Source organism: Chiloscyllium plagiosum, chromosome 14 (assembly GCF_004010195.1).
Source record: "Chiloscyllium plagiosum isolate BGI_BamShark_2017 chromosome 14, ASM401019v2, whole genome shotgun sequence".
Lineage (NCBI taxonomy): Eukaryota > Metazoa > Chordata > Chondrichthyes > Orectolobiformes > Hemiscylliidae > Chiloscyllium > Chiloscyllium plagiosum.
Window position 1 is genome coordinate 48696095 of NC_057723.1, and position 13413 is coordinate 48709507.

At 38.4% G+C, this 13413-nt stretch overlaps 1 protein-coding gene across 2 annotated transcripts in view; it reads right to left on the reverse strand.

Annotated features, from left to right (window-relative positions):
• Window positions 1-1130: 1130 nt before the first annotated feature.
• LOC122556924 (histamine H2 receptor-like) overlaps window positions 1131-13413 on the reverse strand; it is a 37474-nt gene continuing 25191 nt past the window's right edge. The window contains exon 3 of one of the 2 annotated variants that reach the window (XM_043704171.1): window positions 1131-1393. In XM_043704171.1, the coding sequence (XP_043560106.1) occupies window positions 1237-1393 (157 nt within the window). In that variant the 3' untranslated portion in view covers window positions 1131-1236. The remainder of the gene's footprint in view (window positions 1394-13413) is intronic. The other variant, XR_006313706.1, reaches the window with a different exon arrangement.

Consider the following 13413-nt stretch of genomic DNA (forward strand, 5'->3'; position numbering starts at 1 on the left):
GTGGCTTATTAGAAATAAAGGTAAAGTCAATATAGGGCAGCTCTCCCATTACAGAGAGATGGTGGTTTAACCTGCAGGCCACCACACTACAGGCAAGAAGAAGCACCCTTTATGGCAATTTCAGCAGGTGTACGAATTGAACCCATACTATTGGCAATGCACTATATCATAAACCAGCCATCAACCAACAGAGCTAGCCAAACCCCACATCAGAACAGCATCTACCTGGTAGGCATTTCCACTCTATCTCCCCCCAAAAAACCATTATCAATAACAGAGCAGCAAGGTTAGGAGAACATGTAGGACTTTCATAAAAGAAAAAGCAATGATTTACCTCCTTAATACTATGTATGAATCACCCGCTAATGTGTTCAACTCTGGGCTGATCATTTGGTAGGTTTGACAATGGTGTGCAATAACTTGCTTGTTGTTTTTCTGACATGCTGGCAAAGCGCCTAATCGCACTACTAGTCTTTTTAATGATTGGAATGGCTTGCATCCTACTACCTTGTTACAAAGGTTTTACTATCATATTTACCTCTTCATATGTTTGTACATTGTATCAGATGATGGTTGGTATTTCATTCTAGGCTTTCTTTTATTGTATCCTGAACTTGTGCAGTTACCTATATTATAAGCCAAATTGTGTCTGTGAACACAAGAACACATTGACAGTTATTATTAGTTTATTTTCATCATTGCAGTATACCTGGTGTATTATTGCCAAATAAGTTGGTTCATGAAGTTCTTGGTTCACTCATAACTCACTGATTTACGTATTGCTTAACTGAAACTACTAACATAGACAGAGAAAAAGAGAAGTATGCAAATCTTGGACTTTCCACATGCGTTCATGCCTTTAGAGTGTACAGAAAAACAACTTCTGTTTTATTGCACAATTAGATCAAATTAGAATTAAGCTGAAGACACTAATACTGGTTAGGGTATATGTTGATAAATTATTTATTCCCATTGATATGATGACTTATTTATATTATCCATAATCACTTATAAATATCAACATCAGAAATTCAACTCATTATATGAGAGCAAATTTAAGAATTAACTTTCAGACTTACATGTAAACTTTGAACTTTCTTTTTAAAAAACTCTAAAACACTTATAAGAGTCTATACATGAGAATCACATGAAGGTAGTTTTCAGTACACTAATCAATATTGCACATTCATTGCTTATATAGTAACAGTGTAAATTAAAGACTTCGTAGTTCAGTGCTTAAGGTCCAAACATCCTTCTGGATTCCATCAGTTCTACGTCAGTCTCTTCAAATTCAGGAACCCATAGGTTTTTCATCAATCTGACCTTTGTCAACCATAAGTCTCTGCAGTAAGAGATCATCTCTGCTGACCTTCCACGTAAAGTGACATGATATCTGAAGGAACAGAAAGGGTGTGATCATAAAAGGTGGAATATACCTTTCTGGTGTGTCTAAATAACAAACGAAACAGAAACATCAAATATAACAAATTCACGAAATGATACCGACATTTTATTGCTGGTTCAAAAATGGAATTTCCCCAAAATTCCATCACAATAATATGTATTTTTGCTATACATCAATATCATGCCACTGAAAGTCCAGAAAATTGGAGCATAAGTGATTTATGCTTCCTGTTTGCCAAACCCTTCATTTAGGGTTTATGTTGGGTTAGACGCTGCTGGAATATGATCAGTTACAATTTTTCCTCATACTTTATCCGGAACATAAATTGCACTACAAATAGCCAGAAGTGCATGTTAATAACACAGCAGCAAGGGCATGACAGCTTGTCAGACTTTCATAAATGACAAAGCAACAATCTATCTCCTTAAGCCCCAGTACAAAGTAAGGGCTGATAAAGAAATAGACTGAATCCCAGAGAAAGAAATAGGATGAATTAGATAAACTAATTGCAAAAGGAAAAATAAACAGAAGGTAAGAAAGAATGGATTAGCAGAGAAGGAAAATGAGAAAAAGAAAAAGAATAGCAAAACAAACATTAACATTTAAAATGTTATAAATTCAAAGAATAATTCTCCTCCTGCAGGAAAGAGACTTGTCATTATTTGCTGCCTTTCTGAGTCTCTAAGATTGAATAACATTATGGAACCATTGAATACGTCATTAAAAGAAGCCATGCGTCACTAAATAGCAATGCTAACCTTTTGTGGCTATTTCAATTTATTTTATCTGTGGAAATGCAATGTTTTTTTGTCATTAAGTGGAACCTTGATAACATTCTTTTGAAACAATTCCAGTGTCAAATTTGTATGAATTGCAACTAATAAGATAGCCAATTAACTTGCTATGTCGAATGTCACTTTCTCCAATGAGAGTCCACCAGTGGCTTCGGTTTAATATTATCAATGAGTAATGTGTTGTATTAGAAAGAAACTTGGCAAATAATGGACTATTGCCAGGCATTGTTTTCAAATTATTATACCTTAAGAAAGACTTACAGCTGACTGACACCATGTTTTGAATCCACAATAAGAGTGATACTTCATTTTTTTTTTCTAAAGCTGCTATTCTCCCAGGATTTTCTGGAGAAGCTATGGTATATGTTGTACAAAAAAGTTTATGTTTATCTACAGGCAACACTTATAAATTGTATTCATTAAATGGCCCTTTTTGTGATAAATGAAAGGTTTGTTCAGTGCATTATTTCAAAAACAAACCATAACTATTGACTATTTGAGCCATTCTTGCACATAGGATTCCCTTTTCATTTCTAATGCATAACTAGGCCTGCCATGGTCAACGGGAAGACAAGCAGCTAACAGAGATGTTCACAGCACAGAAGGAGAGCATTCATCCCATCCCGACTACCATCTACCAAGTAAATAGCTATTCAGTCTCATCCTTGTGTTTAGTTCTTAGTTCTTAGCCATGTAGATTATGGCACTTCAAGTGCATATCTATATACTCTAAAATGCAATAAGGACTGTTGTCACTATCAAGTTCAAGGCTGCTACTTCCTCTGGGAGAAAAGATTACTACGCAACCTCTCCTTAATCTTCTATCAATTACATTAAATCTGTACTCTTAGTTACTCATCTCTCTGCATGTGAGATGGATCTTTCCCATCACTTTATCTAAGGTTCTCATGAAATCATACACCTCAATTAAACTTTCCCTCAGCTTTTTTTGCTCATCAAAAACAGCCTGTGCATTCTTTCCTCAGTTTTCTGCTCAGAGTAAAATTCTCATTAATCTCCTCTCTACCCTCTCTACTACAATCATCTTCTTTCTATAATTTATGACCAGAACTGTATGCAGTACTCTAAATGTACCCTCTTAAGTTTATACACATCTAGCATATACTCCCTGCTCTTACATTCTATGCCTCAGCTATTGAAGAAGAATCGTCTCGGACTCTCCTCCACCAACCCATTCACCTGCTCTGCTTCAAGAATCAATTGACATTTACTCCAAGAATCCATTGTTCTTCTAAACTTCTTAGTATTCTTTCCATTTATTGTGCATTCCTTTAGTTAGATGCTCTTTCAAAATGCATTAATTACCTCAAACTTAGAGTCATAGAGTCTTACAGCATGAAACAGACTCTTTGGTCCAACTTGTCCACACTGACCAGACATCCCAATCAGATTTTGAACCAGTTGCTGGCATTTGGCCCATATACTTCTGAACCCTTGTTTCTGTATCAGATGCCTTTTAAATGCTGTAATTGTACCAGCCTCCATCACTTCCTCTAGCAGCTCATTCCAAGCATGCATCACCCTCTGCATGCAAAATATTGCCCCTCAGGTCCCTTTTAAATCTTCCCCCTCACACCTTAAACCTATGTCCTCTAGTATTGGACTCACCCCCTCTAGGACAAAGACTTTAGCTACTCATCATATCCATGCCCCTCATGATTTTATACATCTCTATAAGGTCACCCCTCATTCTCTGATGTCTTAGAGAAAAAAGTCTCAGCCTATTCAGCCTCTCCCTATAACTCAAACCCTCTAGTCCTGGCAACATCCTTGTAAATCTTTTCTGCACCCTCAAGTTTAACAGCATCCTTCCAATAGGAGGGTGACCAGAATTGTGTGCAGTATTCTAAAAGTGGTGGCATCAATGTCATGTTCAGCAGCAACATGACATCCTAACTCCTATATTCAATGTTCTGACCAAGCATGCCAAATGTCTTCTTCACCACCCTAACTACCTGCACCTCCACTTTCATGGAACTATGCACCTACACCTCTAGTTTCTTTGCTGAGCAATACTCCCCAGGGACCTACTATTAACTGCATAAGTCTTGCCCTGGTTTGCCTTACCAAAATGCAAACACCTCACATCTATCTAAATCAAACTCCATCTGCCACTTCTCAGCCCAGTGGCCATCTAATTAAGGTCCCATTGCACTCTGAGGAGTTATTCCTCACTGTCCACTACACAACCTATTTTGGTTTTACCTGCAAACTTACTAATCATAACTCTTATATTCACTTACACAAATGACAAAAAGCAGGGTACCCAGCTCGGATCCTTATGGCACACCACTGGGCACAGGCCTCCAGTCCAAAAAGCAACCCGCATCACCAACCTCTGCCTCCTTCCTTCAAGCCAACTTTGCATCCAACTGGCTAACTCTCCCTGAATCCCATGTAAACTACCCTTACTAACGAGTCTGCCATGCAGAATCTTGTTGAACTCCTCCAGTGCAAATTCCATTTTCCCAATTTAACATTAATGCAATTTAAATAATTGAGATATAGTAAAAAAACGATGTATTACTGAACAAACTGGAACAAAATTTCTAGTCACAAAAAAAGATGAATTACTGAATTAACTGGAGTAAAATTTCTACTCACAAAAGCAGCTTTTGCTTTCTATCTCCAGCAAGCCAATTTTAGATCCCACACCCAAAAACTGAAGTAAATCTGCCATTTAAATACTAATATTTCCAGATCAGATTAAAGGTTGGGAATTCTGCAGTAAGTAGCTCATCTCATAATTTCTCAAAACCTGTCAGTCTGTGATCTACAAGTCAGGAGTCAGGAGTCAGGAGTAGGATAGAATATCTTCCACTTGGCTGGATGGTTAGGTCCAACAATACGCAAGAATCTTGACAGCATCCAGGACAAAGCAACTCACTTGACTGGCATCCCATCCACCACCTTAAACATTCATTCCCAACAACACACAGTGGCAACAGCATGAACTATCTGCAAGATGCAACTCACCCAGGGTCTTTTACCAGTACTTTCCAAACCCACAATCTTTAGAAAGACAAGACCTTACAACACCACCTGCAAGTTGCCCTCCAAGTCACATGACATTCTGACACCATTTTCACTCAGGACTGAAAGCAGAGACCACAATACCAGACCTTGCCAACTTGGTCTAAGTTTGCCACCTGAGATGGAGCAGTCTCAGCTCTCTGTATTAATGCCCAACTCTGTAGGAAGCAAGTCAAATTCTCCAATCTGCCTGTGCAAGTGCCACCATCTTCTCTTTAATATCTTCAATTCACTCAATCTCTGTTCCCGTTCCCACTTGCCACAACCCCAAACACCACAATGCCTGTATACTGTCTGCATTTCCAGCTCACTCACACGAGACATTTCCCCATCTGCATCAACATTAATAGCTGTGCTACCCACTTTCATCTCCTGTAACACCAGCCTCTCTTTCATTCTAGGAGGGAAATAGCATACAATTGAGCAGAAAGAGTCAATATGTTTGCTCCATATTCAGCACCTCACCCCTTATCTGGAAGTACCCATGACTCCAATTGCCCTGGAGTGATAACAGAGGTCTCCCTGACTGAAGACTATCCCTCTTGTCTGAGGCCTGTTGACAATTGTGACAAGCAGGAAGAAAAATGCAAGGATGCTGTGAGCATCCAGGTCGGCTCAGAATGAGTGAGCATTGTGACAGCGAATGGAGAGCCCAGGAAAGTAGCCTGGTATAGTCCATGACCTGAATGCATGTCCATGAGCATACAATGTCCTTGCTGCAGCATTACAATGATAACTGCTGGTGCAGCCCGAGAAGGTCTTCTAAGTGAATTGCAGATGTGCCATGAGTTTTCTTATGGAAAGCATATAAGATGGCTCAAGATTGCTCTTAATGTTGAAATTGGCCTCACCATATTTGTCACCCAGTTCTACCATACATCTCACCAAAGTTCATATTGCTCAGATCTTATAATATTCTGCCCTCTGCTTTTTTGTTTTTAACTACTGGGAGTGTTGTATACTTTCAGTGGGTTTTTCTCACATTTGAATGATATGTCTCATCATTCATTCAGAATGCTTGATGTATTGCGATCAGAAATTAGCTGATTACTGCTCATTGGAACTGACTGGCAAGTATACCGTCAAATAAATGTTGGAAAAGCTATTATATATTTTTCAAATCATTCTGATTAAACCTGTTCACTTCTAACTGATAATTTATTGACTTTAAGATGGATTTACTGATTTTAAAATTAAGCATGAAGGCTAACTTTAGCTTAAGGGGTTTATGTTAGAAATGCTTTCTACAAATTTCTCTAAAAGATTGTGGGCAGAAGATGACTAAATGAATTTTAGAAAAGTTGGACCAACTTCAAAGACCTTCAAAATGGTGGGTAGGGCTCACAATTCCAATGGCCCCTGTCCATGTTCCATACTCAAAGACAAGTTCCTTTTATTTAATACATACAGTGGTGAGACAGATAACAAGTTTCCTTTTCCATAATATTATAGCACAGCAATGCACGACAAAAAGCAACATTTAATATTCAAAATTAACTATGCATCTCCTCATCTAAAAATGCTGAACCGTTTACCCATAAATATCAGAGAACACTTTTACCCTTGGCATTAGTTAGAAAGTAAACTTTGGTCCATTTGGGTCTTCATATTTAAATCATTTATGAATTAAATGAGTGTAAACTGCAAGTGTTTTTAGAAAACTGTTGGAAAGACTTGTACTTTTTAAAATTGTAATGTGAAATGATATCAATACGGTCCCACTGCATCGTTATATCATTCAAACAGAAATAATCCAAGGGATTTTCTCAGGGATTAATTTCTGGTGAGGTTACTTCAGAAGGAATAGCTTGGTTTGTCATCCAACATTGTGTTTTATTATTAGCACAACGTCCACAAAATAAAAACAGTACAAGTTCAACCATAAAGAGCCAGAAGGATGGGGCAAGAATGAGTGTGGTTGGGCTTTGAGTATCCGAAAGTTGAATCAAACTGAACCCAAAACATTCCCCTCTGCCTGTGCCTTCTCAGATGCTGCCAGACCTACTGAGTTTCTCCAGCACTTTCTGATTTTATTTGATATTTGAAAACCACGGTGCTGCAGATCAACACGGAATTCTGATAGCTCCAGCATAGTTTCAGTTTCGGAGGAACATTGGGAGAAACAAACAGGATATACATTTAATGCCAATTAACAATCCCTTGAGCTCTTTGCACAGTTTGTTACAATTCTGATGTGAAGCAGATTGGAATTTTCAAACATTTTTTTCAGGTGGACTTGATCAATCTGGTGAAAGTGAATGTGCAGCTGTTGGTTTCATCTCAGGATCCATTTAATTTTATCTGCAGTGGTCTTTAAAACAAAAGTGTGGAATCAACTGTGAACCATACTTGCCTGGATGAGTACAGCTCCAACATTACTCAAGAAACTTGACACTATCCAGGACAAAGCAGCCCACTTGATTGGCACCACATTCAGAAATATCCACTAGGTTCATGCTCAATTTTCAGTAGCAGCAGTATGTACTGTCTATATGATGTATTGCAGAACTTCACCAAAACTCCTTCGGGAGCACCTTCCAAATCAATGCCCACTTCTGTCTTGAAGAACAAGGGCAGCAGATACATGGGAACACCATAACCTGCAAGTTCCCCTCCAAGCCACTCACCATCCTGACCATATACAGAGGAACCTTGATTATCCGAAGGATACGGGTGGGGAGTATTTTGCTTGGTTAATTGAATTTTGGATAATCGAGTGCCAGATAACATAGTTTAGCTGTGCACTGTGGCATTGAGATCTTTCCAGATAATCCGATATTTGGATAATCCAATATGCCAGATAATCAAGGCTCCTCTGTATCATCATTCATTTATTGTTTTTGGGTCAAAATCCTTGAGTTTGCTACTTAAATTCATTGTGACCCTACACACTGTACATGAATTGCAGGAGTTCAAGAAGGCAGCTCACCACCACTTTCTAAAGGACAACTATGGATGGGCAATAAGTGTTGGTGCAACCAGAGACAATACAGAAAGAATACAAAAATTGGCAGCATATCCAATATTAGCCCTACCTTGACAGACTGTTCCCACCTTCCAGAGTGGTCAACAGCTCCAATTGCTTCCAAGTTCACCTTCTGACCAATTAGTCCTTTCAACTTTAAAAATCACTGTGATAGTGACACAACTTAGGCAGAGTGACAGGACAGGAATTAATTCAGTTTTCTGGATTCTGACTCCCACATTGAAAATCTGGCCTTGTCTCACATTCACTGTGTAATTTATAGCTATTATACAAATGCTTTGCAATGTATTTAACTTAATTAAATCACATTAATGCATTTTTGGTTATTTCAGTAAGTAAACAAACTAGGACCAAATCATAACCAAATACTTTACTCTGATGCTTAAAAATAAAATCACTTTCAATTAGAGAAACCTGAAATATTTAATGTGAATTATAAGTAAACAAATTTTCTTGGGGCTAAATTCTTAAAATGAAACTGTCTCCAACTCATTTTAGCCAAAAGATACAGACATGCAATCTCACAATTATGAGGAGAAAGGATTCTCTTTGCCTATCCCAAGCCGTGAGTATTGAGGTCAGTTCTAATGCCCCTTACTTGAGTTCAGACTGCTGTTCACTTAAAGGAGACTGGGTACTGAGCTTTGTGATATAATCTTAAACCATTTCTAGAAAATATGCAGAATAAACTGAAATAAAAAACGTAATAGCTATATTTTTGCATTCAGGTTAGTCTTTTAAAGTTTTACCAGTAACTGAGGTCATACATCTTATCAGATAAGTGAGTAAGTCACTATATTCCTTCTGAACAACTATTCTTTTGCATTTGAAATACAAAGGACAAAACACCAGGGGATAATTATGACTTCAGATAGTTTAAAACAAGTGATATCAATACATGCATCCTCCCTGATTTTATTTTCCATTTAATTTTCCCCAAGTCAAAATAACCCCAAGAGATCTTGATAATCTGATTAGCAATAGAAACATATTAAAAGGAAACAGCATTGAAACATATACGACATGAGGTTACTAGCCTGAATAGTATAGAGGAGAAAGTAAGGACTGCAGATGCTGGAGATCAGAGTCAAAATGTATGGCACTGGAAAAGCACAGCAGGTCAGGTAGCATCCGAGGAGCAGGAGAGTCCACGGTTTGGGCATAAGCCCTTCATCATTCTTGATAAAGGGCTTATGCCCGAAAACGTCAAATCTCCTGCTTGGATACTGCCTGACCTGCTGTGCTTTTCCAGCGCCATACATTTTGACTCTGATCTCCAGCATCTGAATAGTACAGAGATCTACTTATAATGTATGAAATAATTCCACACCAACAATAGGCATTATTTTCTCATGGAAAACACTCAGCTACAATTTTGGTTGTTGTCAGATTTATGAACATCCAAGTTACCTGGACATTTTTGTACCAGGAAGCTGTCACACCTCTCAGGGTGAGATTAGCTGATCTGGTGAGTATTCAGTGATAGATTGGTGACTTCAAGTGAGGTTAGCAAGGAGACACAGATGGTGGGCGCACAGGAGCTTCAGCCTTTGCAATTGTCTGACAGTTCTGAGATGCTTTCATTTGTCTGGATGAGAATGATGCCTGCAGTGGAAATGAGCTGATGGCACCATGGTACAGGAAGCCACTAGAGAAGGGGGAATGAGAAGGAATGTAGTTGTCAAAGGGGATGGTATAGTGAGGGGGATTGACACTGCTCTCTGCAGCAAAAAGAGTGCATGTCCAAACGGCTATGTTGCCTGACCTATGCAGGGTTCAGGATAACTGCAGAGGAGTTTGGAGTGGGAAGGAGAGGATTCAGTTGTCATGAACTCTGCAGATACCAACACCATGGACAAGATAAAAAAGTGCATTCTGTATTGTCAGTATGTGGAGATAGATGCTAAATTAAGATGCAGAACCTCAAAGATTATAATCTCTGCATTATTACTTTGGCCACAGGTAAATTGGCATAGAACAAATCAGATTAGGAAGATAAATGCATAGTTCAAAAACTGATGTTTGAGATGTGGGGATTCTAGTTTTTGGGGCACTGGCATTAGTATTGGACAAAGTGGTATATGTAATGATGGAATGGTCTGTACTTGAACTATGCTAGGGTAAGTGGCTTTTCCAACCACAAAACGAGGGAAGTGGAGAAGATTTTAAATTGAGTAATAATGGCAAGGAATCAAATTTGGTAATTTTGGCAAATCAAATAGCAGTGTCCAGGAATAGGTTGCTAGAAATAGAAAAAAAAAGTTAATATCGGAACTCGAAATAGGCTGTGATAGAAAGGGATGGAAGTGTGAATTGAAGAGTCAACCAACAGAGAAGACTGGGATTTATTAAGAGAATCAAAGGATGAATTAAACATTATGTATGTGAATGAACATAGCTTTTGAAGCCAAACAGATGATCTGCAAGTGCAAATAGAAACAGATATGATTTAGATTAGATTACAGTGTGGGAACAGGCCCTTCGGCCCAACAAGTCCACACTGATCCGCCAAAGCGCAACCCACCCATACCCTTAACCGAACACTACGGGCAATGTAGCATGGTCAATTCATCTGACCTGCACATCTTTGGACTGTGGGAGGAAACCCACGCAGACACGGGGAGAACATGCAAACTCCACACAGTCAGTCGCCTGAGGCGGGAATTGAACTCGGGTCTCTGGCGCTGTGAGGCAGCAGTGCTAACCACTGTGCCACCGTGCCACCCACAAATGACCTGATGGTGGCAGGACCTGAATCTTGAAGACTATATGACATTTATGAATGATAGGTAGGTAAGAAAAGATAGTAAGGAAGCTCTGTATGTTAATAATGGTACTTGCTCAGTAGAAAGGGAATGACCTAAATTAAGAAAGCATGTCTATCTTTCCATGCATTGTGATGGCTAGCATATTGGGGCATTGCTTTAAATTGAGGGGTGATAGATCTAGGACAGATGTCAGAGGTAGTTTCTTTACTCAGAGAGTAGTGGGAGCGTGGAACGCACTGCTTGAAACCGGAATAGACTCGCCAACTGTAAGGGCATTTAAATGGTCATTGGATAGGCATATGGACGAGACTGGAATTGTGTAGGTTAGATGGGCTTCAGATTGGTTTCACAGGTTGGCGCAACATTGAGGGCCGAAGGGCCTGTACTGCGCTGTAATCTTCTAGGTCCTATGTTCATTATGATAGTCATAGGCGATTTTAACCCACGCATTATCTGGAAACATCACATGGGCAAAGGTCAGATAGATACGAAATTCATGGAATGTTTTCAGAATAACTTCTTACAGCAGCACATGCTGGAACTAAAAAGAGAACAGTCGATATTCAGCTGTACAGGTAGTTACTTTATAAGTGATGGTCACATGCTTGAAGACTATGTGGAAGTGATTTCCACATTATAGGAAAATTGAGCTTTAGAAACAGCGCTTAAAACATTGGCAACATAATCGCATTACAGCCAACATATGTTTTAAAAGTTCATGCTTTTGAAACAGTGTCCCAAATTTGTCAATCGCGTTACAGCAGAATGACCTGTATTGTGTAATGAGATAAGATAAATTAATGATTTCAGTGAAGGTGCCGCATTGTAGCAGAGATTACAACATGATTGAATTTTGCTTTCAGTTTGCAGGCGAGAAAAGTGTGCCTGAGACTATTTTGTTAAAATTCAACTAAGGGCATGAAAGCAGAAGTGGCAAAGGTAAATGAGGAAACTGCATTGAAGTTAGGTCAATTGAGATCCGTGACAGACATATAGTAGAATATTTTCAAATATACAGAATAGATACATTCCAATTAGTTAAGAAAAGTTCCAAGGGATGGACCAACCAAATTTGTTTAACTAAAAATGGTAGCATCAATCTTTAAGAAAGAACAGATAATTGCGCAAACTCAGGCAACAAGTCAGAGGACAGAATGTAAAAACAACAAAGAATTAATAAAGAGGAAAAAGTAGAGCATGAGAGAAAGCTAACTAGAAATATAAGCATAGATGATAAGAGTTTCTAAACATTTTTAGAAGTGGAAAAGTGAATATTGGTTCTATAGAAAGTGAGTCTGAAACATTAATCATGGAAAATAAGGGTTCTTAGCATATGAGATACTTAGCATTTGAGTCTTCACTGCAGAGGATACAAATGTTCCAGAAGCAGTGACAGACAGGAAATGATGGGGAGGAATGAACTCAGGAAAATCATTAATAGAGTAAATGCGTGGGAAAATGGAATATAAGACGGAAAGAAAAATTGAAGTTGTCTGTTTTGAAGGAAAGAATAAAAGATAAATATCTAAATGGAGAGAGATTGCAAAGCTCTGAGGTACAGATGAATCTGGGTGCACTCATGCATGCATTATAAACAGTTAGTATGCAGGGACAGGAAATAATTAAGAAGGCTAATTGAATATTATCATCCCAAGGGGAACTGAATACAAAAATAGGGAGATCACTAGTGAGACAGCATCTGGGGTATTGTCACATTATTGGTCACCTTACTTAAGGAAGGATGTAAGTGGGTTGGAGGTAGCTCTGAGAATGTTTTTGAGGTTAATAGCTAAAATGGGCATATTGTCTTTTGAGGCAATGTTGAATTGGCAAGGCTGTTGGAGATTCGAAGAGTAAGAGGGAACTTGATTAATCAAATAAGATTTGCAGGAGTTGTGACAGGGTCGATGTGGAGAGCATAGTTTCTGTTGTGGGACAACCTAAAAGTAGGGGACCCTCTTTAAAGATCAGTGATTTCCCACTTGAAACAGAGATTAGGTAATGCTGTTTTTTCTCATAAGGTCATGAGTTTCTGGAACTCTCTTCATGATCAGGTGGTGGAAAGAGAGAGTTTGGATATTTTTAAAATAGCAGTAGAACTGGGGCGGGAGTTGCTGAAAGCTATCATGGATAAGTGGGAATGTGAATTTGATGTTACAATCAAATCAGCCATAATCTCATTGATTGGCAGAATAGGTTCATGGTGACGAATAGTTTCCTCCAGCTCCTAATTTTGTGTGTTTTTATGTAATACTTCACTATTGTTTTTGTGTATTAATGATTTAGATTTGAATCATATTCTTGAAATACATATTTTTCAATTATTTTTACAAATTAAGTATTGGTCTAATGTGCCCTATCTTGCCTTATTTGTGGTGTATTTTGTATTAACATAACACAAAAGCA